General features: G+C 42.1%; 1 protein-coding gene across 1 annotated transcript in view; it reads right to left on the bottom strand.

Moving 5' to 3' along the window:
• The window catches only part of MTUS2 (microtubule associated scaffold protein 2), a 210,944-nt gene extending 199,163 nt beyond the window's left edge, over window positions 1–11,781 (bottom strand). Inside the window, exons 1-2 of the mRNA XM_068395195.1 lie at window positions 9,493–11,781; window positions 2,597–2,837 (exon numbers count right to left, since the gene is read on the bottom strand). Of these exons, the coding sequence (XP_068251296.1) occupies window positions 2,597–2,837; window positions 9,493–11,781 (2,530 nt within the window). The remainder of the gene's footprint in view (window positions 1–2,596; window positions 2,838–9,492) is intronic.
• Between the last annotated feature and the right edge of the window lie 501 nt (window positions 11,782–12,282).

A 12,282-nucleotide genomic window follows, 5' to 3' on the forward strand; every position in this document is an offset into this window, starting at 1 on the left:
CCTACACCAGCCTCGTCCTGTCTGCTGTCACTTGAGCCTCTTACATGAGCGATTCATTCTTTTTAACAGAAATTGTTAAAGACTAAAAGACTGGTATGCTGACTTATGCAGTTATACGTTGCTGAAAGATTAAGTCATTTGAGGTATAAAAGGAAAAAGGCTTTGTATAAGGAAAAGGTGATTATAAGCCAATCTTGAATGGACAGTTGGGAAATAAAATGCCAAAAATAAAAGAATGTAAAGTAACTAATATAAGGTATCAGAAACACATGACAGATCAATAAGGGGAGGCACTGAATCAACAGAGAGCAATGGGAAATACTTTGCAACAGAGCAAGACGTTGCAGAAAAATTAAACATGTTCTCCATCTCGCAAGGAAAATGGAAGGTGAGATGCCAGAAGTGAAAACAATGTGTCCTGGGGTGGACAGTGAAAAACTAGAGATATTAGCAACCTCTCCAGAACAAGTCTTGGGTAATTTAAAATCAATAAAAACAGTTAGAGCCCAAAGACCAGATGAGACACACTTCAGGATCCTGAAAGAGATGGCAGACAGATTATCAGACTACCATGAGTTATCTTTAATATCATCTTTGAATCAGCGAGGTATCAATAGACTAGAGAGAAATAAACAAAATAACAGTTGTAGGAAGGAAATTATGGAGAGCCATGAATTAAATTTGACTTCCAAAGCAGACAAAGTCCAAGAAATAATCGGTGATAAGATCAAAAAACCCCAACTTTTGAGAAACAGGAGAACTCTAGGAAATAGGAATTTTAGTGGACTAAGAATCGCACTAACAGCTAGAACAATTTCCTCATGTTTACTTCTCTTTCACTGGTATTTTTAAAGTCAGGATACAGACAATAAATAGGACTGATAGGCTGATACTGTTTAGATTTAGAATGTCACATAATATAGAAAGACAGTAAATTAATACATACAAGACAAGTTCCTATATGGATAAAAAATGGCTAAGGAAAAGACATGTCTCCAGTCATCAATTATGCAGGATAATTAAGCTGGATGAATAAAAATCAAGGCAACGTTCATTTCTGAGGATCAGAAAAGACTGGATTTGTTAATAGGTCCTGTTCATATATTCCTCTCATATGTATGTATGTCCCAGTCTGGCTCCTGTTACTCAACCGCTAACCCTACTCATATCCTGAACTTGCAGCCTCTTGCAGTTTCATTTAAATGGAAAATATGATCCAATCACTCTCTGCACCTGTATTCCCATGTTCAGTGCTGACTGAACTCAACTTAATAGGGCTGAACTGGTATTTACTGTCCAGTGTGTCAGCTTGGAGTGTCTCAGAAGTCACACACAGCTGAGCTTGGTCAGCTTCTGATAATGGTATTAATGTACATAAACTCCAGATGCAGGGTCAAATAGTAATGGATAGTGGCAAGAGGCACTGTGTTACAGAGAACCTTGATTCTCTGATAACCCCCAAATCCTGGCAACCTGTATTACTGACTGGTACTGTTCTCTCAGGGTAAGTCGAGACACTCTGACCCATTTCCATTCCACCTCTAAATTTCTTCTGCAGCATAGTATGAAGAAATGGACACTGGGGAGAGAGAGCAATAGTTTTCAAATACCAGCAAAGAGGAGAAGACCCCACATCCACTCCAGATAGAAAGGAAGTAAATTGCAACAAAGGGAAACACTAGAGAAATCTTTTAACTTTGCTTTCAGAGGCTGCAGGATCTCATACTGAAAGTTTTTATAAATAGTCTTTCATGAACAGGTTAAATAAACATATATCAGAAGGAAACCCATCCTGGGGCAAGAGGAGGGACCATATGACCCTAAGTCATTCCTTACTTTTATCCCTTATGACTATGTTTTAAAAATCTCTGCAGACTTGTAGGCAGCTGCTATGTTTCACGCTGGCAATGACTGATTTCAGTTGTCTCTGAACTTGCTTAATGCATGTTGTTAAAACATCCAGGCTTTTCCAGGCTACCAAGGAGTGCCCTATAGAAGTAATTATTATCTCTACCTTGTGGCATCGCACACTTCTCCTTCTGACTCTTCTCTTGCTTTTCCCTCCCCTCTAATTCTGCTCAGGGTCATGCTGAGCTGGGCAGCAGCTGGGATGAAAAAGGTATTAGAAATGTTGTCTCCAAAGAGGTGTATACCAGGGCTTCAGAGAATCAAGGTCTCTGCTGGCACATCTGAACACTGTGCAGGCTCTCAGAGCACAACATGGTGGGGAACGTCATATTCAGATTGAATGACAGGGTCTTCCTGATGGAAGAAAATGTCCCATTATCTTCCACAGGACAAAAGCAAGGATTTTCCAGGCATTTACAAGGAGGAGGAAGATAAAAAAGAGCACAGTGAGAATTATTACTGAAATTGATTCTCCTTCTTTGGCAATGACCTGTTAAACAACCTTTGTGAAAGTCCCAGACTCCCTAGTCAGCCTCGCCTCACGATAAAAAGACACACCTCAAAGAGTGCTGTTGGAGCTTTGTACTATCCGGTTAAGATGTTGCTCATTTTGTGATATTTCTGGCTGAAAAAAACAATCTTATTGGTGACTACACTCAAAGGAAAGAAAAGAAAGTTCATACTTTACCTGAAGCATCAGGATGATAGAGGCTGGGAGTGCTCGTGATTTCTCCTTGCTGATGGAGACAGCTCCCTGAGGATCTTTGACTTGCAATCAGAATCCTGCTTTTTGCAGATGGTAACCTGGACACTGCACCCAGTCCTAACTGTGGCTTGAGTATCATAGCAGATCGATAAAAACTTGGTGGGACCTCGTAGTGAGTATATGGGGGAGGGCAAAATTCATCTTTTGCAGGCCTTTCCCCAACCTACAGAGAAATAATTAACAGAGATATTATGCAATAAATTGATAAATCCAGAGAACATGGAGCTTTAAATTGCTTATAAAGGCTAATTTTCCCTCCTTGTGAACCTGGGCTTCAGAGCACTGCAGACTGATCATCGCTTTCAAAAAGTGACGGTCTTACCATAGGAACTGCTCTTCACAAAAACACACATTACAGTCTCAAAACCCAACCAAACCCAAATGAAGAATTGTTCTCTTCCCAAAAAGAAAACAGACAAATGGAAAATCTTCAATTAGTGAAAATGAAGTTATTTTTAAGTCCTGAAAGGTGATATTATTTACAGAGGTAGATACACCAAGAGTGTGTCAGTGGAATTTTTGTTACAAGTTATTTAAAATATTCTTACTGAGACAATTTTGAGGGAAGTTGGTTTTAACTTAGTTAAAAATAAAGCTGAAGGTATTTTAAGTTCATTTTATCAGAGAAATGGCATTGTCAAATCATTCGTGTGAGAAAAATACCTCTACATGTTCTTACTGCAAAATGTTCATTGTAATGTGTGCCCCTGAAGTTCCTGAAAAGAGACCTGTGGAGGTGGCACATTTCTGTACGTTACATTTTCAAGGGGCTGTTGAATATTCCAAATCAGAGCTATAAAACCCAGCTGCCCATCTGAACCAGAGGAAAAAAAAAGCAAATTTGTAGATGTGAAACAGTTATTGTTTATCACAATATAGATGATGCTTTGCTAAAATCAGTGACAAATCTCTCTGTATTTTAATGGGTGTACACTGGGAGGGCAGCACACTAAGTCCCAAACTGGAAATGCTTCCAGCAAACTGGCTGTTACCAGAGAATTTGCAGTCGGGGAATGACGCAGTTCCCCAATTCAGCTCTTGCATTTTTCTACACTCAAGCTGGGCTCTGACTCCCAACTTGCTGTGCTGCTTTGTGACTCAGGACAAGGGCGCAGAGCAATGCCAGTAGCTTTCATCTCTCTCATTTGAAAGAGCCATTTACTCTTCGATGTAGAGTCCAACTTCCTTACTAATTTTTTATAAAATGTAAAATCATTATAATCTAGAAAGGACCCACGAATATTTTTTCAGTGCATCCTATTTAGGCGAGAGGAAAAAAAAAGGCTCAGGAAATAGGAAATCTGAACTAAATTTGTTTAAAAATTAATCAAAAAAGTGCCACAGGCTACCTAGGAAGGAATGTAACTGCCAATTAATTAACTCTGCTGTAAGTTATGATGCATATAATATGTCAAATCAATTTCTATTTAGCAATTATAAGCATTTAAAATATGCACTTCAATATTGGCTATAAAAGCTTTGATCCTAGCTGCTTCAAGAGCTTTAATCCTAAATTAGCAAATCTTCAATATGCTAAAGGAGACAAGATTGGCCTTAAACTATTAAATAGAGAATCTTTGAGGCCTTTGCACAGGAACTAGGAGGGCAGATATAACAAACACTGAGCATTATATTTTCGCTCTATATTTTTTCCTTTGTTTGCAGTCCTATTTCCTGCCATTAGTTCTTCCCGTTTCCTTTTTTATTATACTTCTGTGACCTATTTCTACAAGTTAGGATGCAGGTTTTTACTGTAGAGTTGATTCTCTAGGCTTGGACTGCAGGAGATGTTTAGCTTCTTATTTTCAACTTCTGGATATGAGATTGTTTTCCTGGATAAGATTCAGTTATCTTTTCTCTCCCTGATGACTTTATTTCAATCAGATTTCATTATACACTTCCTATAATTTCATATTTAACTGGCAGTGAACATACCAATGCCAAGTACTTCAGTATAAGTACTAGGAAAATCTTTCAATATAGAAACCATGCATTTTTTATAAAGTGGGTCAGCTTAGACAAACCTTCAGTCCTCTCATTTTTTTCTTTATTGACAGTATGCTATGAATAACACAGAAGAGCAACAAACATGCACACAAAAACAATCAATCACAAGCATAAAATATCTTCTCAAGCTGAGAGAAGTGAGAAGGATTTACCCAACTATGTCTTGAGGAGTCAAATTTTGGAGGATATTAACTTGCTATGAAGACACACTCCTTTTTCTTTTCTATTGAACAACGAATTCATGAAGTGTATAATTCAACTCCTCTCAATAGAATCATGTGCAATTATTGATTATAAGGCCATTTTAAAGATCTTCAGAAAGATTCGGATTAATATGAGATCTGGTAATATCCCGTACTCGAATTTTGTATGAGGGACTTCTAAAGAAAAAATTTGTTGCAGCCTGTCAACTAAAAAGAGGCTCAGCTCAGAGTTTTATTGTGTGTGGCTGCTCATTCCCCACTCACCCCATTCAATGAATTTGTTAAAGAGCTGTAAAGTCTGCAGCAAATACTTGGAGTATACAGGAACTTCCACAGGCTGGGTAATGCCGAGCAGAGCTGGCAGCACGGCCAGCAGACAAGGATGCACAACGCTTTCCTTCGTGTTACTTTGTTTGTAATGTCATAAAACATTAATGCCTCAAGCAAGAATTTTCTTGTCAAGTGCCTGCTTCAGGCAACTATTTGGGAAAAGGGTTGGCAACATTGGTTCAGGTAATTCAGATACTGAGATAAGGGGGAAAAGTCATGGTTTGACTATGTACAAAACAATTCCCCCTACGCCTTTTTCCCCTACAGGCCTTCCATTTCAACAGGCTTTAGTCCATGCTCTCCAGAGAAGAAAGATGTCTGTGCTGGGGAATGGACCCAAGAAGGTGGTTGAACAGGGCAGGCACAGCCTTGGGGAGGCAGGCAGGAGAGCCAGTGATCAGCTCCTTACAGACCCTCACCAGAACCAGGGCTCTTGGCAGCAGCCATAAAGTAGTGAATAAAGTGAGCCAAGGACCACACTCTGACAAGGCATGGGTATCCATATATCCATATGGGTAAACTCTTACCCTACAGACCAGGCTGGTCTCATCCATGCTGGTCCTTGGGAACAGCCTCTAGGTGAGCACACGCTGGCAGAGGTGGACACTGAGCTGAGGAGCGTGCTTCCGGTCCAGCAGTACGGGCAACGTTGGAGGCCCTCCCACTGTTCAGTTCACTAGCACGGCTACAGCCTTTGGGTCCCACGGTTTGCTCTGTTACTTCCCAGAGACAGAGGTCACTGGGAACACAAAGCAGCAGCCACAAATTCCCACTGGTGCTAACTAGAAGACGCTGACGTCCACATTGAGATAGGGAGCCCATGATGTGACAAACCATGCGGACAGCAGCACTCTGCCCTGGACAGTGACTGTTTTTTTTAAGCATTTCACTTTGAGGCGTTTTCTACCATTTGGTTTTTTGGACGAAGACAGGCATGATGGATGCAGTCCCTAAGGACAGCTGGACTGACTTCACGCCTGAGCTGGGATTTTTGTCTGAGCTGCCCTACATGGGCTTTAGTACAGGCAGCTCAAGGAGCCCTGCAGGCTCCCCACTGCACAGAGGTAGCCCTCAAGTCTTCCTCAGAGAGCTCTCCAGGCCTTGCATTGGAGTCTCCTGACCAAGACAGTACCTTCCTATTTTTTCTAGCTCATGGCACACAGAGGGGTATTTAATTGCTCCTACCATTTAGCTAGCTGAAGGGTACTTAAGAGATTGCAGGTCTGATTGATAGCAGCTATTAACACTCCCTATCATAGCTATGTAAAGGGCTATAAAATACTAATCAAAGACCTCCAAAGCCCACACTAGATGTATGAAATAGGGCAATCTGGGATTTTTTCTCTCACAAAGACAGTAGCTATCCTGCCCCAGAGTCTCCTTGTCTCCAAAATCTCTGAGTCTTCAATACTGTCCCTTCACCAAGGTGATTTTGATCTATCTCAATCCATCCTAATTGGTTTCTTTCAGATTACACATCAGCCACCTGCCACGAATCTGTACTGTGCCAGCTGCTCTTCTAAGCATCTGTCCACTTCCATGGATCAATCATTTTCCTTTCTCCTGATCCATACCGGAGACAAATCAGTCCTCTTTGCATTCCTCTAACTAGCAGGAGAGTAAGATAATTGTTTTTAGGGTGGCAGCTCAAGAGAGCAAATACCACCCTCTGCTATCAGCTCCTGACTCCTGGGCTAATGCAAACTCATAACACAAAGTGCAATTTGATTGACTTTTCCTTTCCAGCCTCTCCTGCAGGCAATCCAGATTCTCTGAAGAATCAGCTTGCTTGGGTTCAAACCTTCCTTTGTTGAAATATCCACCCAAAGTCATATTTCTTGGAGGAAAGGTGGAAGATGCTTTGGATCTTCTCCAGCCCATGTGTTCTCCTTCTAACCTTAGTCTAGAGTAAATCATGCCACAGACTTGCCAGAACCTGAGTCCTTCTCTTGTTAAGAACAGTCCTCAGCAGTGCACAGCAATTGGTCCTTTGCTCCCAGATGTGTCTGCTGATCCTACCTGATTATCTGAACCCCAACTGTATGGGCAATAGACACCTATGGTCTTCAGAGGGTCATGCCACCCTCCAAACAGCCAAATAACTGCACAGTCTGGGTTATTTTGGCTTTCTGTATCCATACACTAAACAGTAATAACCTCGTAATTTGCCCTCACCTTACAAGGTGATTGTGAAGACAATAACGGTAGATGGGCTGAGACCAACGGCATGAGGTTCAACAAGAACAAGTGCCGGGTCTTACACTTTGGCCACAACAACCCCATGCAGCGCTACAGGCTGGGGGAAGAGTGGTTAGAAAGCGGCCTGGCGGAAAGAGACCTGGGGGTACTGATCGACAGCCGGCTAAACATGAGCCAGCAGTGTGCCCAGGTGGCCAAGAAGGCCAATGGCATCCTGGCCTCTATTAAGAATAGTGTAGCCAGCCAGTCTAGGGAAGTGATTGTCCCTCTATACTCGGCACTGGTGAGGCCGCATCTTGAATACTGTGTCCAGTTCTGGGCCCCGCACTTCAAGAAAGATGTTGAGGTGTTGGAGCGAGTCCAGAGGAGGGCGACCAAGCTGGTGAAGAGTCTGGAGGGTCTGACCTATGAGGAATGGTTGAGGGAGCTGGGGTTGTTTAGCCTGGAGAAGAGGAGGCTCCGAGGTGACCTTATTGCAGTCTACAACTACCTGAAGGGAGGTTGTAGTGAAGTCGGAGTCGGCCTCTTCTCCCGGGCAGCTAGTGATAGGACAAGAGGACATAGCCTCAAGCTTCGCCAGGGGAGGTTCAGGTTGGACATGAGGAAGAATTTCTTTTCAGAAAGGGTTATTAGACATTGGAATGGGCTGCCCAGGGAGGTGGTGGAGTCACCATCTCTGGATGTGTTTAAGAAAAGACTGGACATGGCACTTAGTGCCATGGTCTAGTTGACAGGGTGGTGTCAGGGCAATGGTTGGACTCGATGATCCCAGAGGTCTCTTCCAACCTGGTTGATTCTGTGATAATGGCTGGCATAGACAAGCTCACAATGACTTTAATAATTCCTCCTCTAGACACAAAATATAAGGGACAGAGCTGGAAATTGAAGGTAGAGGGGAAAGGGCAGTGAGCACTGTCCTTTCTGTGTTTGGGATGAGATGGTGCTCTATGGAATGCTATAATCCACAATCACTTCAGTAGGTTGCCTGTTAACATGCCACAAGGGCCAATCTACACTCACACAAGATATCTTAATTTGGGTATTTGCCAACTTGTGATTGTCAACACTGTCACCAAATTTGTTATTTCGATGCTGTTCCTTGGATAAATACTGTATGTAGAATGAGGCAGGCATTAAAATAGCCTCAATAACACCATGAGGCACACAGCAAAAAAAACATTTTTTTTTAAAAAAAAGACTGGTTCAAATTAAACACTCTTGTGTTAACTTCAGTATTTATATAAAAAGCTTGGTTGTTGAGCTACCACAGGTCCCAAAGCAGCAAATGCAAGGGCACATCACAGACATGAATGTAGCTCACTCTTCCCTGTCCTTTCTCCACCTTCCAAGCAAGGTCAACCTTCCTCCACTGTGCTCACCTCCCAGCAGGAATTTCAGGGAACCAAGACTCCTGTCCAACTTATCGAGGTGGAAATATAATGAGATACCAGGAGCCAGAATTGGCCAGAGGGACTTCCATCACCTTTTGGCTGCTAGGGAAGGTTTTCCAGGGAAAGGAGATTTCTTATTTGAGGTGCAGATCAATATAACACACGTCATTAAAATGAGTCAAAAGTAAATCTTTTCCTGTGTGACGTATATAATCTAACGAGAGCTCTGATTGTCCCTGGGTTTCAGTACGCTAAACAGAAGGGAATTAGTTTACAACTCTAGTGCTCTGTCTGCAAAAACCTGTCAACTTTCCCATTAAGGAGGAAAAGACTCTGTGGGCAAACATTAATTTCCCAAAGTTATTCTTTGGGAAAAAAAAAAAGAAATTCCATTTATGGATAAATTCAAACAGTGCATCTTTTCCTTTCTAAACATCCCTATTTATACTACTAGCAGGTGACTGCTTTGCTGGAAAACACTGGAGGAGCACAGTGACAACTTCCAGTCACAGATCAGACATCGCAACAGGGTCAGTGCCAGAAATGGTTAAGTAAGTTTATTTCTAATGATCACATGTTGCCTTGATTTAGGATTTATTTAAGTTTTGACAACTAACTTCTGGCAGCAACAACTAAGCAAATGATCACACCTAGCACACAAAAGAGGCTATCAAAGATGCCTCCTTACCTCCTGCAGAAACTTCTCACTCATCGTACCGAAGTGGTGGCCTGGTGGCCTAATTCCTGACACCACCAGTCCAGAACTGAAGAGTCTTGTCTTCTGGAGGTCGGGTTTAAATTTGTCATATAGGACGCTGGGGGGCTTCGCCTCCTCTCCGTTGGACACCTTCTGCTCCGTGGAGATGGGCAAGCCACACGCAGGGGTACCGTAGGGCAGCCCCACCGGCGCAAACGAAGGGTCAAGCTGCTCTATTGAACGAGGGTTTCTTCTAATGTATGTGATGATTTTAGGTCTCACGGGTTTGGGCCTAGGTATAGCAGGTTTCATCTCCATGCTTTCTTCCAGCTTTTCACTGCAGTCACTGTCCACATCCGCCTTATCTGCGAGGGAGCCCTTGGAGTGGACCAGGATAGGTTTTGGGATGGTACTGCTGCAAGCAGTCTTGATAGGCACTTTAGGGGATATGTTTAACAACTGCGTACTGTCAATGGCAGGTAGGACTGAGGACGGTGACAGTTTGTCAACAGGAAGTGCATAAAGGTCCTTCAAATTACTGTTTGATAGCATGGGCTGACTATCAACATCCAGCGTTGCTACTGGGTGCACAGGAGTTGGGACACATAAAAAGGCATCAGCCTTTGCTGAAACCTTACAGCTCTCCGGTGCTTCATCTGGAGGATGTTTCTGTGCATTAGCTGTCTTTTTACTTGGAACTGAAAAGCTCAAGGTTTCCCCATCACTGTTATGGTTGTCAGGTTGTTGGTTTGACACTGTCTCTGTACTGCATGCTCCGTACTGATCTGAGAGATCAGAAGGCACAGCAGCATCCTCAGTGCTTCCTTTGACTAGCATCAGTTTATTCTCATTAACTTTCAAGGGTTTGCTGTCAGGTAGATTAATGTTATGTATAAGAGATATCTGTTCACCAACTGTTTCAGGGCAACCTGCATCAACTTCATGTAAATTTTTGTTTTTTCTAGATGCCACTTTGCCACTGGATTTACTACTGCAGGTGAGTGGGAATATTGTTTCCACTTCTTTGTCAGTAAAATATTCCTCACCAACCTGGCTAGTTGCCCTGTTGTCACTGTCATTGCTTCCTCTCCCTTCCCCACCGATGGTGACGTTATCACTTAGCAATTTGTCATCAGGATAGGTTACCACCTGGCTTGACAACAGATCCTCTACTTTATTACAGGTGTCTTGAAAATGGGATGCTTGAAATTTTGATGCATCAGACCCAGAACCTTTCTGTTCCTGCAGTGCTGTTTTTTCATCTTTTTGACATCCCAGGAACTCTACCAGCATAATTCTCTCAATCTTTTGTTGACATGTATTTTTAGATTGTAGAGATGGTGCAGTTTTAAGCTCCAATTTTTTACTTTTATCACCCTGACCTAATTGTGCTTCTGATTTACTAGCAATCTCACTGGGCTTAACAGTTGAATGTTGAAAATGAGAAGTATGCAGTGTGCTTTCGGTGTTAACATTTGGTACATTTTCTGGTTTACTTATTTTCTTGTTCCCTGAGGTAGATGGTTTGGAATAAAATACAATATTTTCCTCTGAGGTATTGTCAAGTGGATGAAACACCATCCCAAGAAAATGATCCGTGGATGTTTTTTGTGATTTCTCTGTATTTCCTATCAAATGGTGTGACCTGTCAATGGAGTCCAATGATGCAGAAAGCAGACGTTTACACGACACACGGCCAACGCAGTCTTTCGCAAATGTTTCAGATTGAGGAGAGAATTTACTTGGTCTTCCCAAAGAAAGCCTTTTTATTCTCTCCATCTCCACAGTCCTGGGCATTTTACCCTTAGAAAAGTTCTGGGTGAAGTCAGCATCACCTTTGGAAATAACCTCCAGGTGGGCATCATTTGTGCTACTTTTTAAATTGGACAGACTTTGTCCTCGGCTAATCCTGATATGTCTTGATATATCCTTAGCTTCGCTGGTCCTACAATCTTTCCCCATTTCCCTGCTTGTGGTGGAGGGCAGTTTACTTTCCTGTACACCAGTGTGACAGGTCCGAGAGTCTTTGAAGGTCAGAAGTTTATTCTGCTCTGTATTCAGCTGAGTAACTTTCTCTGATACTCCAGAGTGTATATTTCCACTCTCATCTGTTAAATCACATTTCTTAACATCCTCTTCAGTGGTTCTAACTTTTGTCACAATTTGGTTGGCATTGGTATCCCCGACACTCATTATGCTTTCATTATTATTTCTTATTTCGCTGCGGTTGTCCTGAAGCTGGGCATAACATGACTTGTTTGGGATTAACGGAGCACTCATTTTGAAGCTTCAAGTGACTGCTTTTTTGGCAGTCCCAATTAATGAGAAGGCTTGTTTTTCCTTATCAGCTTAACTATTATGCATGCTTCGGTTATACATTTAAATTATAAACATGGGTAGAAAATTCCTTGTCAGAAAGCTTAGAGTCTCTTGCCAGAGTCACATTTTTGTGCTGCTCAGTTGTCTTTCGTGCAGCCTCTGGAGCTAGGAAATGTTTATGACGTGCAGTAGAGAGGTTCAATGAAAGCAAAATAGGTCTGTCAAGTTCCCTCTTAATGAGAGCCAGTTAATCTAGCCAACCTACGAGAAAAAAAAAAAACAACAGACAACATTACACTGATGTCAGGAATCATGCTAACTAAACTAAAGTTAAAATCAACAGCACTCCCAGGTACATCCCCAGGATAGAGCGCTTTCAAACACTTTAGATGCAGTTTCAATCACAGCTTTTCTCCCAGCAAAGATTTTAGTGTAGCACAGATCTCTGACTTGAGAAGTTAC

This window comes from Nyctibius grandis, chromosome 2, assembly GCF_013368605.1.
Source record: "Nyctibius grandis isolate bNycGra1 chromosome 2, bNycGra1.pri, whole genome shotgun sequence".
Classification (NCBI taxonomy): Eukaryota; Metazoa; Chordata; class Aves; order Nyctibiiformes; family Nyctibiidae; genus Nyctibius; species Nyctibius grandis.